This window comes from Gymnoscopelus braueri (genome assembly GCF_963280865.1).
Source record: "Gymnoscopelus braueri genome assembly, chromosome: 16".
Classification (NCBI taxonomy): domain Eukaryota; kingdom Metazoa; phylum Chordata; class Actinopteri; order Myctophiformes; family Myctophidae; genus Gymnoscopelus; species Gymnoscopelus braueri.
The window spans coordinates 8,870,174-8,889,691 of record NC_137616.1 but is presented as its reverse complement, the minus strand read 5'-3'; the positions used below and the strand labels follow the sequence as shown (position 1 = coordinate 8,889,691).

Here is a 19,518-nt window from a genome sequence, read left to right as displayed (position 1 = left end):
GTTAAAGTGGTTACACAGATGCTTTTCCGGTTAGAACGGGTTAAGGTGACATACTCAGGTACCAGACTAATGCGGTGGACAGCCCTCATAGGATTACACATTCCCAGGCCTGAACACGGGGCCTGCTGCAGTGCTGTTACAGTTAAAGTTAAGCTATTATTGAAAGAAATATTTTGGTGAACTGAAAAAACAAAAAAAACAAGGCTTTGTATTAAAAAAAAATCATAGAGAAAATGTCCTCTCTCTATGATTGTCCTTATGAACGTCCTAAACCAATGACCTTTATGTCTGTCAGTATATCCAATATTGTTCTTTAAAAATAGCAGAAATAGCCGATCTGCAAGCTCACAACGCAAACGAAATAAAAAATAAAAACAAATGAAAAATTCTATTCTATAACTATAAAAACCTTGCTGGCCTGAGGACACATGTTCACTCATCTTCTGCAGGGGGTAATAATAATAATAATTAAAAAAATTATTTGTATTGCACTTTTCATTCATAGGGAATCCCAGAGTGCTACATGGTAAAAACACAATCAATCATAGAAAGTTAAAAGCAGGGTTTAAAAACAACCCCCATGGTGCATAGATTGGTACTGAGGACCTCGAGGAGGAATCTGTTTGCAGACCTGAGGGTGCGGGTGGAAGTTTGTGGAAGTTTGTGGAGGCTTAATTAGTTTCTGTAGGTAGGGAGGGGCATGTCCGTTGATGCAGTTATGAGTGATTAGCAGGACCTTGGGTAAACACAAGTAAGTGCTAGAATGCCAATTTAATTTACCAGTCGTTGTGTTGTCGCTTAACTCTGCTAGTTAGAATGATCAAATTGCTCTGTCAGTTTCAAGTAGTGAGCAGAGATGGACAAGTACATACTGACGTAAATACTCAAGTATTCAAAAGTACAAATTTCAAAGTAAATTTTTTTTTATTGATAATTTTTATTATTATCAATGCATTGCTGTATTGAAATTTTGAACATTTCCCCCAAAAAAAGAAATTAATTCAGAAATGTAAAAATAGCAGGTGGACAAGCTCAGAACGCATTGCATGGTGGCGCATTGCAAGCTTATAGACGGGTGGTTAATTCAAGTTTGGGTTTCTAGAAATGTACGAGTTATAACACAAAGTACAGTACTCAAGTAAATCGTCTGTCGGGTGGAAACCTCATATGTCCAAAACTTTTCAGGATTCAAAAAGCATCAAAAGTAGCAGATCTACAAGCTAAAAAAAAACGCAGCTTTGCGCCGCGTTTTGAGCCTTTCGTTTCGAGCTTGTGGATCTGCTACTTTTGTGACGCTGTTGTACGATCAAGTAGAGCATTAATTTACAAAAAAAAAGCTAAAAGGAAGAATATGGAGATATGGTTTCTGGCCGTCAGCAACAAAATGTACTTAGTTACTGTCCATCACTGGTAGTGAGTTCCAGTGGGCCAACACTTCTCCTGAAGAACCTGTAAGGTCCAAACCGCTCTGTGTTTTCTGATTGAATGACAGCTCTTAATAACTTACTGTACCTTCTCACCCTGTTTAAAACTGCCAGAAGAACTTTGTTCTAACTACAAGTTAGTTATTCAACAGTTCAACTTGATTACTAGTATATCGTTGCTGTCGGGAAGAAACCTCTTATCTCCGTATTTTAACTTTTTGTGTTTTTTCGTAAACTGATGCCATACTTGATCATAGTACAGTGTCAAACAAAAGTATAAAAAGTAGCAGATCTACAAGCTTGAAACTTTTGAGCTTGTACAGTATATCTGTTACTTGTGCTATTTTTGAATTTGAATCCTGAAAAGTAACAGTTTTGGACATATGAGGTTTTTACACCCGAAAAAGACGATATATTAGATTTGTGTTTTTTCTTGACCACAAATGTCAAGAATGTCATTTAGATGCAAGTAGCATGTCGTTTAGACAGATGCTAGGTTTGATGTTTACCCTGTAGTATCCTAGTTTGTTTGAGCTACTACATTGTTCTCTTTGCGCTGTATTTATGTGACTGTTTACCCCGTTGTTTGTTGACTAGCGTTCATGTTTATTCTGCTGACTCTGATCTCGCACTTGTGAGTCTCTCTGGATAAGAGCTTCAAACTGTGCCAGTAGCAACTGTATTCTAACTAAACAATTATTTATCTTGTATTATATTTTGTACTATACGCTGGACATTACTCGTAACACTTCCCAGCAATACCTCACTGCTCACACATGAGTATGTGACAAATAAAGTATTTAAATATCTTAATCTTTGATACAGAAAGAAAGGAATGCTGAATGCATACAACCAAACCTTTTGGTTGTTTTGTTGTTAAACAACACTATGTCAACTTTAATGAATACATTTCTATCTTGACCAATCTGTATGGTAGAGTAGGTTAATACAATATAACTTATAACAATTGGGGTGGTTGTATTTTGTCCCCCTGCTCTTCAATTGAGACATTTAAATCGGGTCAAAGGTCATGTCTCACCTAGACACATGATCTGACACGAATTTTGACCTGAAGGTCAAGATTCTATTTATCCCCTGAGCAAGCAGGCAAGGCTCTATTAACTCAATGGTAAAAAAAAAAGAAGGGAAACCGGGTTCAAATCCAGGGAAAGGAACGTTACATAGTGCAGCTTTGAGGTCTTAAGGTCCTTACACACCGGCGAATGTGGCGAATATACGCAAAATTCGGACTCGTTCCGAATAATTAAAAGACGCTTTTTCGCTTCGCTTTTCCGCTTTTTCGCGCCATGTACGCTACATTGACTTTATAAGGTTTTTAAAAAAAGCGTATTATTCGCACGAAAAAATCACCCCGGTGTGTAAGGACCTTTAAGGTTGCATTCACACTGGACAGGGTAAAAATAATAGTGTTGCATCTAATGTGAACGGACCTTTACAGTAGATCTCTAGGGTCTGTAACAGAGAACTATGTAGCCGACAGTGGTGTAAAGTAACTAAGTACATTTACTCAAGTACTATACTTAAGTACAATTTTGAGGTACTTTTACTTTACTGGAGTATTTCCAATTTTCAGTACTTTTACTTCTACTCCACTACATCTCAGAGGCAAATATTGTACTTTTACTCCACTACAATTATTTGAAAACTTTAGTCACTAGTTATTTTTCAGATATAAATTATTACATTATAAAACATACATTTACGCCCTATTTTATACCTAGGCTATTTGAAAATAGCGATCTACAAGCTCGCGACGCGTTGTGAGCCTGTGAGCTTGTAGATCTGCTATTTTCAAACATTTCAGTACTTTTACTTTTGGTACTTGAAATACATTTTGAAACCAATACTTTGGTACTTTTACTCAAGTAAATTTTGACTTCAACTTGTAACAGAGTATACTTCTACATTGCAGGATTGATACTTTCACTTAAGGTAAAACATTTGAGTACTTTTTCCATCACTGGTAGCCGACAACAGACTTAACAGACTCAGAACTAAACACTAACTAGACGGGTCGCAATTCTGGGAAATTGCAAAGTGTGGTTGCGCCGACGCCGGTCGCAGGTCGGCGCCGCCGGGACTTGAGGAATGCGCTTGGAGGAATACCGTCGGAGGCCGCGCGACGTGCCATTCGAATTTGGTGCTGATTGGATCCTGCGTTTGTGATATATGGCGTTTTGATTTTAAGAAATAGGCCCCTCCCACTAAATAAATAGGCCCCTCCCACAAATGTAGCGGGCCAATGACATCGTCATGTCACTCCTGACATCACCTGCTTTTCAATTTGAGAGGAGTGATCCCCCTAAAAATCATGTTTTTGCATCAAACGGTTACGTTTTGCACAGTTGTGGCGCGCCCTATGGATCAAAGTGGAAATGCTTTTGGGGATTTGTTGAGTAAACCACCTTCGACATGTGATTTAAATTTGGGATCGATTGGACGTTTTGTTTGTGATTTTTGGCATTTTTGGTAAAACGGGCCCTTCCCACTAACTTTGGAAGCCAATTACGGACGAACGGTAAGGACTATCAAAATGCCGTTTGGATAGGTTTATCGCATGGGTCCATAAATCACGTGTACCGATTTTTGTGAGATTTGGAAAAAATCTGTAGGAAAAGGTGCAAAAAGTGTGTTTTGAAGTAAATTCAAAATGGCGGAAAATCTATCCTGACGCAAATGGGCGTGGCCTATATGGGGAGATGCGTAGTGACCCAAGGAATCCAGGGAAAAATAAATTTTGATTTTACGACATACGGTTCAAGAGTAATAAGCCAAAACGTAAAGGGGGCTGTTATAGCGCCACCATGTGGCCGATTAGTGTAATTATTTATTTAATAATTTTGCAATAAACTATTAACCTCCCCTCCAAGTCATGTAACTGTAGCCCTTATGGTTTCCGAGAAAAAAATACTTGAATGGGAGTTTTTGCAATTCCCATTAAAGTGGATTGGGAAATTTAATGCACTAATAAATCAATATCAAAAAATCTATCAAGACGCAAATGGGTGTGGCCTATATGGGGAGATGCGTCGTGACCCAAGGAATCCAGGTGAAAAGAAATTTTGATTTTACGACCTACGGTTCAAGAGTTATAGGCCAAAACGTAAAGGGGGCTGTTATAGCGCCACCATGTGGCCGATTGGTGTGATTTTTTTTAAAATAATTTTGGAATAAATTATGAACCTCCCCTCCAAATGTGGTAACTCTAGCTCTTACGGTTTCTGAGAAAAAAATACTTGAATTTGAGTTTTTTCACTTTTACATTAAAGCGGATGGGGAAATTTAATGCACTAATAAATCAATATCAATAAAACTATGTAACCAATCTCTTAGCAAAATACAAGCACACGATTCCCGGTGAGGCCGGTCATTTTGACATATGGCACTAAATTGGGGGGGAAAAACTGTGGGAGGAGTAGTGTGCCAAAGTATTGTTTATCCGGAAGAAGATTATTAAAGTTCATCAAGTACTATAGTCTGGTTGCCCTGTTAGGGCAACCACACTAATAATCACATTTCATTACAGGCAGCCGCGCAGGTTGCCAATAAGTTTTCAATTCTTTTTTTCAATAATAATCTGGGTTAATCGTGTCGTCTTAACTTCCATTTCAGGATAAGTTTGTTCGCGTCTCTCTCTCTCTTCTTGTGTTGCAACACACCGTGACAGAACAGGGAGAACTAGACGCGTCGCAATTCTGGGAAATTGCAAAGTGTGGTTGCGTCGACGCCGGTCGCGAAATTTGGGATCGATTGGACTTTTCGTTCGTGATTTTTGGCATTTTTGGTAAAACGGGCCCCTCCCACTAACTTTGGAAGCCAATTACGGACGAACGGTAAGGACTATCAAAATGCCGTTTGGATATATTTATCGCATGGGTCCATAGATGACCTGTACCGATTTGTGTGAGATTTGGACACAATTTGTAGGAAAAGGAGCAAAAAGTGTGTTTTGAAGAAAATTCAAAATGGCGGAAAATCTATCCAGACGCAAATGGGCGTGGCCTATATGGGGAGTTGCGTCATGACCCAAGGAATCCAGGGGAAAAGATTTTTTGATTTTACGACCTACGGTTCAAGAGTTATAGGCAAAAACGTAAAGGGGGCTGTTATAGCGCCACCATGAGGCCGAATGGTGCAATTATTATTTTAATAATTTCGGACTAAATTATAAACCTCCCCTCCAAATCTGGTAACTCTAGCTCTTACGGTTTCTGAGAAAAAAAAACTTGAATTTGAGTTTTTTCACTTTTACATTAAAGTGGATGGGGACATTTAATGCACTAATAAATCAATATCAATAAAACTATGCAACCAATCTCTTAGCAAAATACAAGCACACGATTCCCGGTGAGGCCGGTCATTTTGACATATGGCACTAAATTGGGGAAAATAAACTGTGGGAGGAGTAGCGTGCCAAAGTATTGCGTGCTTCAGTTAACCAAGAACAATAGTCTGGTTGCCCTGTTAGGGCAACCACACTAACTAGACGCGTCGCAATTCAGGGCAATTGCAAAGTGTGGTTGCGCCGACGCCGGTCGCAGGTTGCCGCCGCCCGGACTTGAGGAATATGCTTGGAGGAATACCATCGGAGGCCGCGTGACATGCCATTCGAATTTGGTGCTGATTGGATCCTGTGTTCGTGATACATGGCGTTTTGATTTGAAGAAATAGGCCCCTCCCACTAAAATAAATAAGCCCCTCCCACAAATGTAGCGGGCCAATGACATCGTCATGTCACTCCTGAGATCACCTGCTTTTCAATTTGAGAGGAGTGATCCCCCCAAAAATCATGTTTTGCATCAAACGGTTACGTTTTGCACAGTTGTGGCGCCCCCTATGGGTCAAAGTGGAAATGCTTTTGGGGATTCGTTGAGTAAACCACCCTCGACATGTGATTCAAATTTGGGATCGATTGGACGTTTCGTTCGTGATTTTTGGCATTTTTGGTAAAACGGGCTCCTCCCACTAACTTTGGAAGCCAATTACGGACGAACGGTAAGGACTATCAAAATGCCGTTTGGATAGGTTTATCGCATGAGTCCATAGATCACGTGTACCGATTTTTGTGAGATTTGGGAAAAAAAAATTAGGAAAAGGTGCAAAAAGTGTGTTTTGAAGAAAATTCAAAATGGCGGAAAATCTAACCTGACGCAAATGGGCGTGGCCTATATAGGGAGTTGCGTAATGACCCAAGGAATCTAGGGGAAAAAATATTTTTATTTTAAGACCAACGGTTCAAGAGTTATAAGCCAAAACGTAAAGTGGGCTGTTATAGCGCCACCATCAGGCCGATTGGTGTAATTATTTTTTTAATAATTTTGCACTAAATTATGAACCTCCCCTCCAAATCTGGTAACTCTAGCTCTTACAGTTTCTGAGAAAGAAATACTTGAATTTGAGTTTTTTTACTTTTCCATTAAAGTGGATGGGGACATTTAATGCACTAATAAATCAATATCAATAAAACTATGTAACCAATCTCTTAGCAAAATACAAGCACACGATTCCCGGTGAGGCCGGTCATTTTGACATATGGCACTAAATTGGGGGGGAAAAACTGTGGGAGGAGTAGTGTGCCAAAGTATTGTTTATCCGGAAGAAGATTATTAAAGTTCATCAAGTACTATAGTCTGGTTGCCCTGTTAGGGCAACCACACTAATTAGAAGAGTTAGACGGAAACAATGAAGTGCTATTGTTTGAGCAGCGAGTAGGAGTAGTGATAATGTACTCTGCTGAAGTGCATTATTAGGGCGTGCTGCGTGATTAGCATCCTGTGTCCATGTTGGAACACAGACAGAGAGAGCTTAGGGCCAACATACAGTCAGTGGTGGAAAGTAACTAAGTACATTTACTCAAGTACTGTACTTAAGTACAATTTTGGAGGTATTTGTACTTTACTTGAGCATTTCCAATTTCCAATACTTTTACTTACTCTTTAGTTACTAGTTACTTTGTAGATGTTGATTATTATTTCAAAACATACATTAATCATTTCGGCCATTTGAAAATAGCCGATCTACAAGCGACGCATTGTGAGCTCATAGATCTGCTAATTTCAAAAGATGTTTATACATTTGAAAACTTTAAATGGGACATACTGCATAATGAGTACTTTTGCTTTTGGTACTTTAAGTACATTTTGATGCCAATACTATTGCACTTTTACTCAAGTACATTTTGAATTCCGGACTTTTACTTTTAATGGTAAAAGTCAGAGTTAAATGAACACGGGAGGATTTTACAGTGTCGTAAGAGATTTTACTGTGTACTTTCTAACCAAGCCTGCCAGATACAACTCAAGAGCACACAAATTTTCTCCCAAAAGAAAGAAACTAAAGGATTATGAACGCACTCCAAACGTACAGCTTACAGGAGAATCAAACCCAACTGTATATTTTTGTGACCCTCTTGTTTCTGAAGATGTGACTTTTTGTTTTGGTAACCTAGAAAGCCAGAAAGTTAAAAAAAAAGCCCTGGAAGAAAATCTCTTTCGTAGGGAGAGCAACATTTTTCCACTGAATGAAACAAACCTCACCGACCAGAAGCTCTAAGCCGTTTTCAAACAGGGCTGCTGTGTGTGTGTGTGTGTGTGTGTGTGTGTGTGTGTGTGTGTGTGTGTGTGTGTGTGTGTGTGTGTGTGTGTGTGTGTGTGTGTGTGTGTGTGAGAGACTGTGCCAGGCCCTTTTTGAATGCAGCTCTGCCAAATTCCCCACCCAGTCACCAGGTGGGGTGCTAAGTTGCCCGGGTGAATTTTTAGTCAACATACAGGCACTTGGCTGGACCAAGCCCCATTCCATCTGATAAGCTCCGGCCAAGGTTAAAATTAAAATCAAACACCCCCCTCTTAGGGACTGACACCCAATATGTGTCCGGGGTAGCCAGTTGGGTGCAAAGAGACTAGAGATGAATGGCTTGGATTCAGGGAGCTTTTTTAAGGGACGGAGTTTTTTATTTTTTTATTTAGCGCAACAACGAGCACTAGTGGGCCTGAAACGAGAGAGCACTTCTGCCTGGATCTCACCTGTAACGAAACTCCAACGGCATCGCAACACAATCGGCCCTTTCATGGGCGACTTTGCTTTGGGATCCACAGGGAGAGAGTCAAAGAGAGAGACTCTCTAAACAGATATCTTTAGTGAAGGATTGTTGTTCACCAGGGATACTGTAAGCCACAGGGGTTTGGTACAACCATAGCACTGTCCGATAAGTAACTTTGACCAAGTAAACATTTCCCTCTGTAAAAATTGCCTGAAAAACTGTAATAAGTCTTGCAATAAGATCCATTCCTGCAACAAATCGAACCTGAAAACACGCTAGGGCTGGCAACTTTCCTCCGAAATTATATTCGAATATTGGTCTTAGAAATTGGCAGATATTCGAATATATTCGAATATTATCATAAATATAATTTTTAAAAAATTAAAAAAAAATTATATATATATATATATATATATATATATATATATTTGTATATGTTTATTTGACAGGGACAATACAAAAACAAGTGCTCGGATCCAATAAAACATATATTTCGTTAGTTTTCATAACTTGATACATTGTTTTTTGTATTGTCCCTGTCAATTAAACATACAAAAAAAAATCTAATATACATATTTTCCCCATATTCGAGGAATATTTGAAATTCGAATATTAATTTACCAGCCCTAAAACATGCATACGCTTAGTAAACGGTCAGGTTATACATACACTGTATACCTGTAGATGAAATTTAATGGAACAGGAGACACAGCAGCCCACACAGACTGTGTATTGAAGCTCCGTGACAGTGCCTCATTTGAACCCGAAAGAGTTATGAGTTGGCATGCCAGTCTACTCTATTCCGCCAATGATTAAACGAAAGGTAAACATTTACAGTCAAAGTCTCCGAATGCTCAATTTGAGAGATTCAGTGATATTGTGAGAAGCACGGATGGCAGTCAGCCCCCGGGGCGGAAGGTCAAAGTTTGGTGATTCCGTTTTGGGGTTTCCATGTGATGCGGCCGCGTGCCATCGCTACACACCGTCGAAGCCCGCGGGGGGTCTCAGACTGAAAGCCTTGCTTAGCCCTTTAAGACCGGGAACGCATCTGTGTCATTTTTTTATTTGAGCTAAAAAAAAAAAGCATTCTTTTACACTTTGGCTAATGAAAAACAGCAGATCTACAAGCTTATGAGCTTGTAGATCTGAAAAAATCTTTAAAAATTGTGCAAATATTTTTTCAAGCGAACATTTGTAACTCAAATCTTTGCTTCTGGGCGGGGGGTCCCTGGAACAAAATATTTTGAGATGGGGGTCCTTGGCCAAATACATAAACATTTTGGGGTCCTTGACATAGTTTGACATAGTTTTCAAAAAAGTTTTTAGAAGACTTTCTAAAAAACAGACATTTTGTAGAATTGGCCTCAGGTCTTAATGGGCTAGAACAGTCTGACTGAGAGCGAAACTTTCTCTGCTGTTTTTTTTTTTTTTTTTTACGAGATGGGCTCTGTGGTGCGAGAGAGAGGAATGCCACCTCATTGGAAACGGCATTACTCACTGAATCCTCCGGGCTGAGTAACGAGGGGTTTCTCTTTGAGCGGGAGGAGGAGGGGAGGGGAAGGGAGGGGCATTTCCAGACAGAGGCCCCCAAACGGAGACAGACGCCCCCACAGACTAAAAGGGAGAGGGGGGTGGGGGTGGGGGGTACTGGCCCCAAAAGGAAATGGGCCCCCATTACCGTAAGAACCACTCGTTTATTGTGTGTAAAGACGGAGATCACTGAAGGAGACATTCTGATGCAACACTGTTGGGCTTTTTTAAACACATTTCTTAACCACATTAACCCTAGCTAGTTTGGGGCATGCCGTCGTTGTAGGCGAAATTAGACAAAAATAACTTCAAGGCCTATACGCCGGTGTTAGCGCAGCGAAAATCAGCCAATCTACAAGCTCCATCTGTTCAAGCTCAAGCTGTTCTCATCGTACGACAGTGCTAAGGCTTAAGTGGTTCATATTTTATCTGTGCATGTATAATTTGGGCATTTTAGGCAGTAACAAATACACAAGGACGAATTACCAGGGTAAGTCTGCATTGGTCGTCTAATTAATTAATTAATGTAGAATTAACATGGCACAGTCAATGATCACATTCGATGATGAAATGATCGCTGCTCTGTTCAGAAAAGCAAAATTACATGTATTTGGCCACGGACCCCCATCTCAAAATATTTCGTTCCAGGGACCCCCAGAAGCAAAGATTTGAGTTACAAATGTTGTCTTTAAAAATACGTATATATATTCAAAGATTTGCACACATTTTCAAGATTTTCCAAAAATAGCAGATCTACAAGCTCATAGTGCGGCACTCGGTACCGAGCTATGAGCTTGTAGATCAGCTATTTTTTAATAGCCAAAGTATACAATAATGGATAAAGTGGTTAAAATGCTTGCGACGCTATATTAAACTTATTTAGCTGGGGACCCCCTGGTACCCCGCCAAGGACCCCTGGGGGTTCCCGGACCCCACTTTGAGAACCAATGGCAGTAAAGGCTGTGAATGATCCGTGTTGCAAACTGTTGCTGCACACGGCTTTAAATGAGAGATGAACAGCAAGCACACAGGGCAGATGGAAGTAGAACTGTGGAGAGAGGAGAGGAGGAGGAGGGTGTGTAGAGGGAGTGGCAGCTATTCCACTTTAAGGGCTCCCTGTCGGGGACTAAGCCTGTGATCAGAGCTGACCACAGGGGCCACGCCAGGCCTCCCTCTCTCCATGTGCCTGGGAATGAGCTCACCGTTACTGTTACTCAGCATTTCCACAGAACCTGTGTGTGTGCGCGAGTGTGTGCGCGCAAGTCTGAGTGTCTTTCTTCAGCAGATGGCTGCTGAGGGGCACGAGGGGCAGCCCACATTTTTTTGTACCCATTAAGAAGACCCTGAGGCCGATTCTAAAAATGTCTTCTAAATCCTAACAGTTTTCTGAAAAAACGCATGTTTCTATATCAGTGGTGCTCAAACCTTTTCATGTCAAGGACCCCAAAAATGATATGTATTTGGCCGCGGACCCCCATCTCAAAATAGTTTGTTCCAGAGACCCCAGAAGCAAAGATTTGAGTTACAAAATGTCACTTTAAATGTATATTATTATTTTTTAAATAGCAGATCTACAAGCTCATAGTGAGCTTGTATATCTGCTATTTTTGAAGAGCCAAAGTATAAAATAATGGTGGTTAAAATGATTGTGATTGCTTTATCAACTACTTTTGCTAGGATCCCCCCTAAAATGACACAGAAGTTTTTAATGGGTTAAAGTAAATCAGGTCAGTGACGACAGACAGGCTTTCGGGACGGACCACCGGTACCGTCACACAGTGCTGAACTTCAACTGAATTAATCAGCGCTGCTGCGGCTTCGGACAACAACACACACAGCTATAACTGGACTTCAGCCACACTATTTGCCTAATGTTTGAATAGTTCAGCGTACTGTCTTGTCCCTCCACACACTAATACAGGGGAGAGGAAGCCGTGTCTGCCTGGAACTGAGGCACATCCCACAGACACACTGCTGAGTGGGACGGGGTGAGTGTGCCGCCGGTGGGGGAAATCCACCGACACACTAAATATACAGTCACGTCCAAAGTATAACAAATCTGTGTCTGGAAGCTATTCACTTCTTTAAAAAGTTTCCTGAGACAAAGTCTAATAACCGCCATGGCCCTTCCTGTCCGATCTCCGGCGGCTCTCGACAGGAAGTTATACAAGGTGTGCGGTTTGAGAACAAATCTCGAATACATTTAAAAGGGATAGTTCACCGACAGCAGTTCCGGATGGAGACACAAAGAGTCTCCTTTGTGTCTCCATCCGGAACCACTGTCGGTAATCAAATTATTGGCGCCAAAAAAAAAAAAAATGCATGAATTCAAGTCTCCATGGGGTGAGTAATCGATCAAAAATAAGTCATTTTGGGGGTAAACTATCCCTTTAATGCACGTAGCACCATGAGCCCGAGAATGGTCTACATTTGTGGGGGACATAGGCCTACAGACCGTGCGGAGAAAAGTCAGTTTTCACTGAAAATGAAAAGACAGTTGAATTTTGACAAAGTATGAATTGTGACTGTGAGAGCAGCCCCTATAGGCTGCCATCGTTCAAAAAGGTGCATTACTTCATGACACAGTGAGTGGACACCCCCCTACCCCCCCCCCCCCCAACACAAGTACATCAATAAGAAAGATGACATCAGGATCAAATAAGCTGTAGCTCTGTTTGATGCAGCTGTTTATTATCATTATTTCCTTCATGTACTTGACGTTCTGCGCTGGCAGAACTCTCTGTTCTTAACAAGAAGAGAGCTTCAGAAGAGAGAGGGGAGGAATCCCTTGATGTACTAGTCACCACCAATACCTGACCTACATGAAGGAAGCTTTTTGAAAAACGAGTTCTACAGGAAGTGGATAAAACAATGCCTTTCCCTCTCCCCAGTGCTGGAAATAGAGATGCATCAGAGAGAGGCCTCTCTCGCTAAACCTGCCAAAAGCATCTACATTTTCTAAGCATTTTAAACGGACACGGTTGTTGTTATCTACAATCACTTCCCAAGAAGACTACGTTCAGATAAGCTCTCCCAAGCTCAGCCAACAATACCATCACTCTTGACCCATTCAAATCGGGAACGCATCTGTGTAACCACTTTATCCATATTTTATACTTTGGCTATTCAAAAATAGCATATATACAAGCTCATAGTGTTGTAGTCTTTTAGTGTTATATATGAAGTTTACCACTGTTTGAATGTATTAGTAGAGAGCTGGGTAAGAGGCCTGGTCAGATACAGGGTGACAGAAGGACTGAGTCAGAGGCGGGAAAGTTTGCAGCCTGCTGCAAACTGACACTCTAAACTCTCACCCAGTCCGCTCAGTAACGTAATGTCATACCTGGAGTTGTGAAAGACTCATTGCAAAATACACGGACCACCACAGTAATAAGAACCTAAACACACGAGTTAAGATGCATGACTTGTGACACAGCACAACATAGATTCGGACATTAGGATATCCCAGCCTAAAGTCAACAGGTTACTTATAGACAAGAACTGGCAAATGTAAGACAGGGGTTCCCGGTTTGACCAGTCAATGTGACATGGACTTGGAAAGGTCAAAGCTCTCAGATGGGTAAAGTGTTTTACGAATAACATTAATGAATGTACTTGGATTACACTGTGACGACATTCATCTCATGTATAAAGACACCCTGAATCCTGTGAAATCCGAGGCAGACCTGCAGCGGTCTGCTTCAGCTTGTGTTATTGGCTTATGTATGGCTGACTATTTGAATAAACTAATATGTGATTATATTCGTCGTTGTCTGTCGTAACTTTGATTAATAAGTTAACAATAGCAATCGATCTGCTAATTTTGAAAAATCTTGAAAGTTGGTGCAAATATTTGAGAATATATGCATTTTTTAAAGGAAAATTTTTGACACCTATCTTTGCTTCTGGGGGTCCCCGGAACAAAATATGTTGAGATGGGGGTCGGCAGGGCCAAATATATATCATTTCGGGGGTCCTTGACATAAAAAAGTTTGAGCACCACTGACATTATAGCAACTTAAGTTTTTTCAGAAAACTGTTAGGATTTAGAAGACATTTGTAGATGCGTTCCCGGATTGAATGGGTTAAAGAAGTGCAACAGTAAATGACAATGACTTCTAGTAACCTCTGGTAAAGTGCTGTAATGCTGTGAAAGTTTTCAACTCTATAGCCGCAGCATTCGTGTGCTGCTGCAATGTTCCCTCCATGTGTGTGTGACAATGAATGAATCTCAGTGGTTCAACATTGCAGTGATTCTCAAACTGTTTTAATTTCAAGGACCCCCCAAGTTTGGTAATATGCATTATGGCCACGGACCCCCATAATTCAAGAGAGTGTAAAAATGTCATTTGTCCACTCTCTGAGTTACAGACCTGCATGGGTCCATTTGGCTCTTAAGTATCCATGATTTGTCTGGGGGACCCCCTGGAACCCCCTCAAGGAGCCACTGCTATGGTGATGTGTTAGCGCTTCCCTTTTCATGGAGTCAAGCCAGTTCTCTCTAAATAAACAGCGAAGAGGGATTCCCACCAAAGTAGCTAAACACATCACCCAGTGATGAATTTCCTTCTCATCTGCAGAACATCTGGGAGGATCAGACGACTTTTCTGCCCAGCTCCTTATCCAAAAAAAGTCCAGAATCCTAAATTTACTTGAGTAAAAGTACAAAAGTATTGGCATCAAAATGTACTTAAAGTACCAAAAGTAAAAGTATTAAAAATATTTGAAAATAGCAGATCAACAAGCTCACAACGCGTCGCGATGTAGTGGAGTAGAAGTAAAAGTATTGGAAATTGGAAATACGCAAGTAAAGTAAAAATACCAACAACTTTTAGTTAAGTACAGTACTTAAGTAAATGTACTTAGTTACTTTCCACCACTGCCTACAAGGCAGTTTAAGGGCATGGCACCCCCTCACCTTCATGCTGCGTTGACACGGGCAGATAAAAAGATACACAGCATATTTGTCGCACTTTCGCTTTGCATCTGTGTTGCTCAACACACGGTCGTTGACTTCATCAAGCGCTGCGTCATCGGAGCTACAGTTGTAGTTTTGTATCTGGAAGTTGAACTCAGCTCAACTTGAATTTGTATCTTTTGTAGCAGCTACAAACGTCGGATGTTGCTTTGTATCTTCATGTCGCTGGCCTCCATTGAAAATGAATGGTAGACTGTATCTTTGTATCTGCCTGTGTGAACGCAGCATCAGGACATGATCCAACCCTTACCCTACACACCGGCACACCAATGAACAGCTAAACACAGGACGTCTGTCCCAGATGCCAGGTTTTATGTATTTCCTAGTTACTTTGTAGCACTTCAAATTGTTTTGTCTTATTTGTCATTTTGTTTACTAGGGTCGGTTCAATCCATTTACTCTGATCTTGCACTTTGGTTAACCCATTAAGACCTGAGGCCGATTCTACAAAATATCTTCTAAATCCTAACTGTTTTTTTTTTAAACTTATGCTACTATGTCAGTGATTCTCAAACTTTTTCATGTCAAGGACCCCAAAATGTAGGTCTTAATGGGTTAAGCATGTCTGTTGAATGCCTAAATTGTATCGGGAAACGGTCAACTGGATCAGCGTTTTCCAGATAAATGCAGCTATCCACCAGGCATAATGGTTCAGAAACGACACCTATTTTTTTGTCATATACCAAGGTCTCGAACAACCAGATATGACCTTAAATTTAAGGGAGCCTCAAACGACAGCAAATTGATAGTTATCATTTTGTACACATGTTGCCCTCTATAAGTGGGCCAAATGCATGGTTAAAATACAACAACCTTCTATTCAGTGAATGAACATACACATTACTGGGGGGGAAATCTCTATGTTTGGTCACACCCTGGCCTATTCCATGCTGCCCTCAGTAACTGGGCACAGTAGCGGCCTCTCAGAGCTGTCTGCCAGCGGCCATCTTGGTTGTTATGTAACAGCGCTGTGGTTTCCCCCCACTGCCTTGGTCCTCAACACTCGCTCCTATTCTCCTCAACTGTGTTAAGCTGCCGTCTTTCATCAGAATCACCTGGAAATAGGCACTCCTTTCATGCCAATTCTCTATAATAAGAACATTCCTGGCCTCAAACCACCTCCGCCATTCTCTGGGAGATAACCCTATCAATGGAAGGATTAAGTGGAGGAGTGGCCTGGATATAATGGATGATGAAGAGGAGAGACCGAGATCTCTGTCTCTCTCTCTCTCTCTCTCTTGCTCTCTCTGTGTTAATAAACATAGACACACACAGCAGTTTATGAACTGCTTGTAAATTAGCACTGAGTGTAGTAAGGACTTCAAATGCAGCAGCAGTTCTGAAAGCATACGTTTGAATCTCATTTTGTTATGCGAGATCCCATTTCAGAGATGTATTCAGATTTTTTTATTCGAGTCCATTCGTTTTTTTATGCTTCAATGTGTTCTTAACATGGACTCAGTCACACACCGTAATAAAATGCACTTAGGCAAGTCCAAAACGTTTCTAACCCCTTTCACCTTTTCCCTCCATACAACAGTATGACAATATCTAAACTGGTGTCAGAAAAATCAATATAGCAGCAATATGTATAGATTCATAGTTATAACCATTACTGTAAGTGCGCACATACACACCTGGTCGAAGAGCTGCTTGCCGGTGGTGCTGGGCTGGACAGCAAACTCCAGCTCAGCGTCCATGGTGGTGACGCGCACATTGACCTGCAGGACCACATGAAGAGAAAACGGTTCACATGCTGAGGACCTCGACTCGGGCAGGAGGTTTCCAAAAACGTTTTCAGCCCGAGGCCCAAAAGAGGATCTGGTGTCTCCCTGGGACCCCAACCTTTTTTTTAAAATTGTAATTTTACATTTTCATGTCTGCTATTTTTGAATGGCCAACGCTAAAATCTAAATCTACACAGATGCCCTTTAAGATGCACTTAAGCCCTTTTTCTAGGATAGCGAAAATAGCCGATATTGCAGATTTATGAAATGCTGAAATATTGTTTTTTTTTGTGTGTGTGTGCAATTTTGTCTTCCTTTTTTTTGTTATGTACTATGTAAAATATGAGAGACAGCGAGATCCCAAACCGACCCGACACTGCCGCGACAGCGTCGCGACCGGTACCGACCCGGCGGCCGGGTCGGTACCGGTCGCGACCGGGTCGACGGACTACCGACAGAACCGACCTTTAACCGACGCACCGACGGTTTCACCGACGTTGCCACGGAAGCGTCGCGACCGGGTCGACGGTACCGACGCAGTACCGACGGTACCGACCTTTAAGCAACCTCCTACCGACCCGCCGACCGTGGACTGTGGCAGAGTTTTTTTTTTTTTTGCACATTGAAGTTGAGATTTCATTAAGCCAGATCTTTGTCAATTTTACTTCAATTCTTATCATTTTAATGTTTATATGATCTTTAAAGGTTATATTTTAATTTGGTATCAGTCATGATTTTTTTGTAATTTATTAAGATTTATTTCCTTATTTTCTCATGGCACCAAGTCAATTTCCGATCAATCTACCATATCTGCAGTCTTCTGGCACAGCTGTTTCCCCCCCCACCTGCGTGCCCCCCCCCCCCAGCCACCCCCCACCCACCGGGACCCCCCCCGGCCCCCGGACCCCCCCCTCGGCCCAATTTGCGCATTGACACTTTTTCCCCCCTTTTTTTCTGTAATTTATTTCCACGCGCGTAGTTACGCACGTAACATAATCTTTCTATCTATCTATCTATCTATCTATCTATCTACATATATATATATATATATATATATATATCTGTCAAGCGCTTTGCCATAATAGCCGATCTACAAGCTCCAGCGTTGGAGCTTGTAGATCGGCTACTTTTGGTGTGAGTGAGTGTGTTCCGACGGCCTGGGTCTGTCTGTCTGTCTGTCTGTCTGTCTGTCTGTCTGTCTGTCTGTCTGTCTAAAGTCCGCAGCCGTAACACACACACACACAAACACACATGCCCAACCCCGATCGCCACACGCCCCACCCCCCAAGGTGAATAAATAATAATGTAAGAAATTAAAATCCCTAAATCTATCTATCTAATCTATCTATCTATCTACATATATATATATATATATCTGTCAAGCTCTTTGCCATAATAGCCGATCTACAAGCTCCAACACCTCGCGCTGCAGGCGTTGTGACCTTGTAGATCGGCTACTTTTGGTGTGAGTGAGTGTGTTCCGACGGCCTGGGTCTGTCTGTCTGTCTGTCTGTCTGTCTGTCTGTCTAAAGTCCGCAGCCGTAACACACACACACACACACAAACACACATGCCCAACCCCGATCGCCACACGCCCCACCCCCCCAAGGTGAATAAATAATAATGTAAGAAATTAAAATCCCTAAATCTATCTATCTATCTATCTATCTATCTATCTATCTAATCTAATCTATCTTTTGTTTACGTGGTCTGCTCTTTTTGCCAGACCCAAGGGGTCGGGCTTATATGAGGCTTTGTACCTGTTTCGTCCATACATGGGCATGGTCACTTTGTCCTCCGGCCCCAGTCCAAAAGAATTCTGTCCCCCAAAAAAGTCTGTCCATACATGGGCATAGAAGGGACACACGTCGTGCGAAGCCCGGCCATTCATGGGCATAGACACAGGCTGACACGTCATGTGAAGTCTGGCAGAACCAGGTCTCCTGGTCTTTTCCCCCTCTACACCGATAGCGCTCAAAAATAGCCGATCTACAACCTCACAACGCCTCACGCTGCAAGGCGTTGTGAGTAAATCCTCTAATAGTGACCTCTATTCAATTAAAAACCGGCCCTCTATTAATGACCGGGAGCGCCTTGAAATAAGCAATTAAAAGCCTCCCTTCTAATAGAAGCCGACCCTTCTATTACAATCCTCTTTTTTCCACTCTTTTTTTTAAAGTCTGAAGACTCTCGCGTTGGCTACTATATACGCCTGCCGTCGGTTCAAATCACAGTGACACAGAGTAATGTATAAGACAACATTTCAGTAAATGTACTTAGTTACTTTACACCTCTGCAGACGAGCTGCTCAGCGTCCGTTCTGGGCGATCAGCGTTGCAAGATTCTGCGAGAGATTAAGCAACACTGCTAGTGGCAACGAGGTCTATATGAAAACAAGCCGCGACCACCTGTAAATGCACGTTACTTGTCTGCAGAAGTATTCCATGCACTTTCTCTCTCCCTCTCTCTCTCTCTCTCTCTCTCTCTCTCTCTCCCTCTCTCCTCTCTGGGGTCCACGGCCAATTAAGCTACATATAATTTGTGGGGTTCCTGACAGCATGAAGGTGCCCCCCCCTCCTCTGAATGGTACAACTACCGTAACAGCGGAATTTTACACGTGCGTAATTACGCACGTATACGTGCATGTTGTAACATAATAATACACAACGTGTACTGTACCTATATAGCTCACTGTAGGCTAACATTCTTGGGGGTCTTCTTAGGGACCCCCAAGCTCCTCCTTAGCGCCACCTATGGAGCGGTTTCAGAAAAGAAAAAAGGAAACTTAAAACAAAGACA

At 41.6% G+C, this 19,518-nt stretch overlaps 1 protein-coding gene across 1 annotated transcript in view; it reads right to left on the bottom strand.

Moving 5' to 3' along the window:
- Window positions 1-19,518, bottom strand: part of ezrb (ezrin b) — a 66,445-nt gene that overhangs the window by 31,097 nt on the left and 15,830 nt on the right. The window contains exon 2 of the mRNA XM_080452648.1: window positions 16,630-16,713. Within this exon, the coding sequence (XP_080308774.1) occupies window positions 16,630-16,713 (84 nt within the window). The remainder of the gene's footprint in view (window positions 1-16,629; window positions 16,714-19,518) is intronic.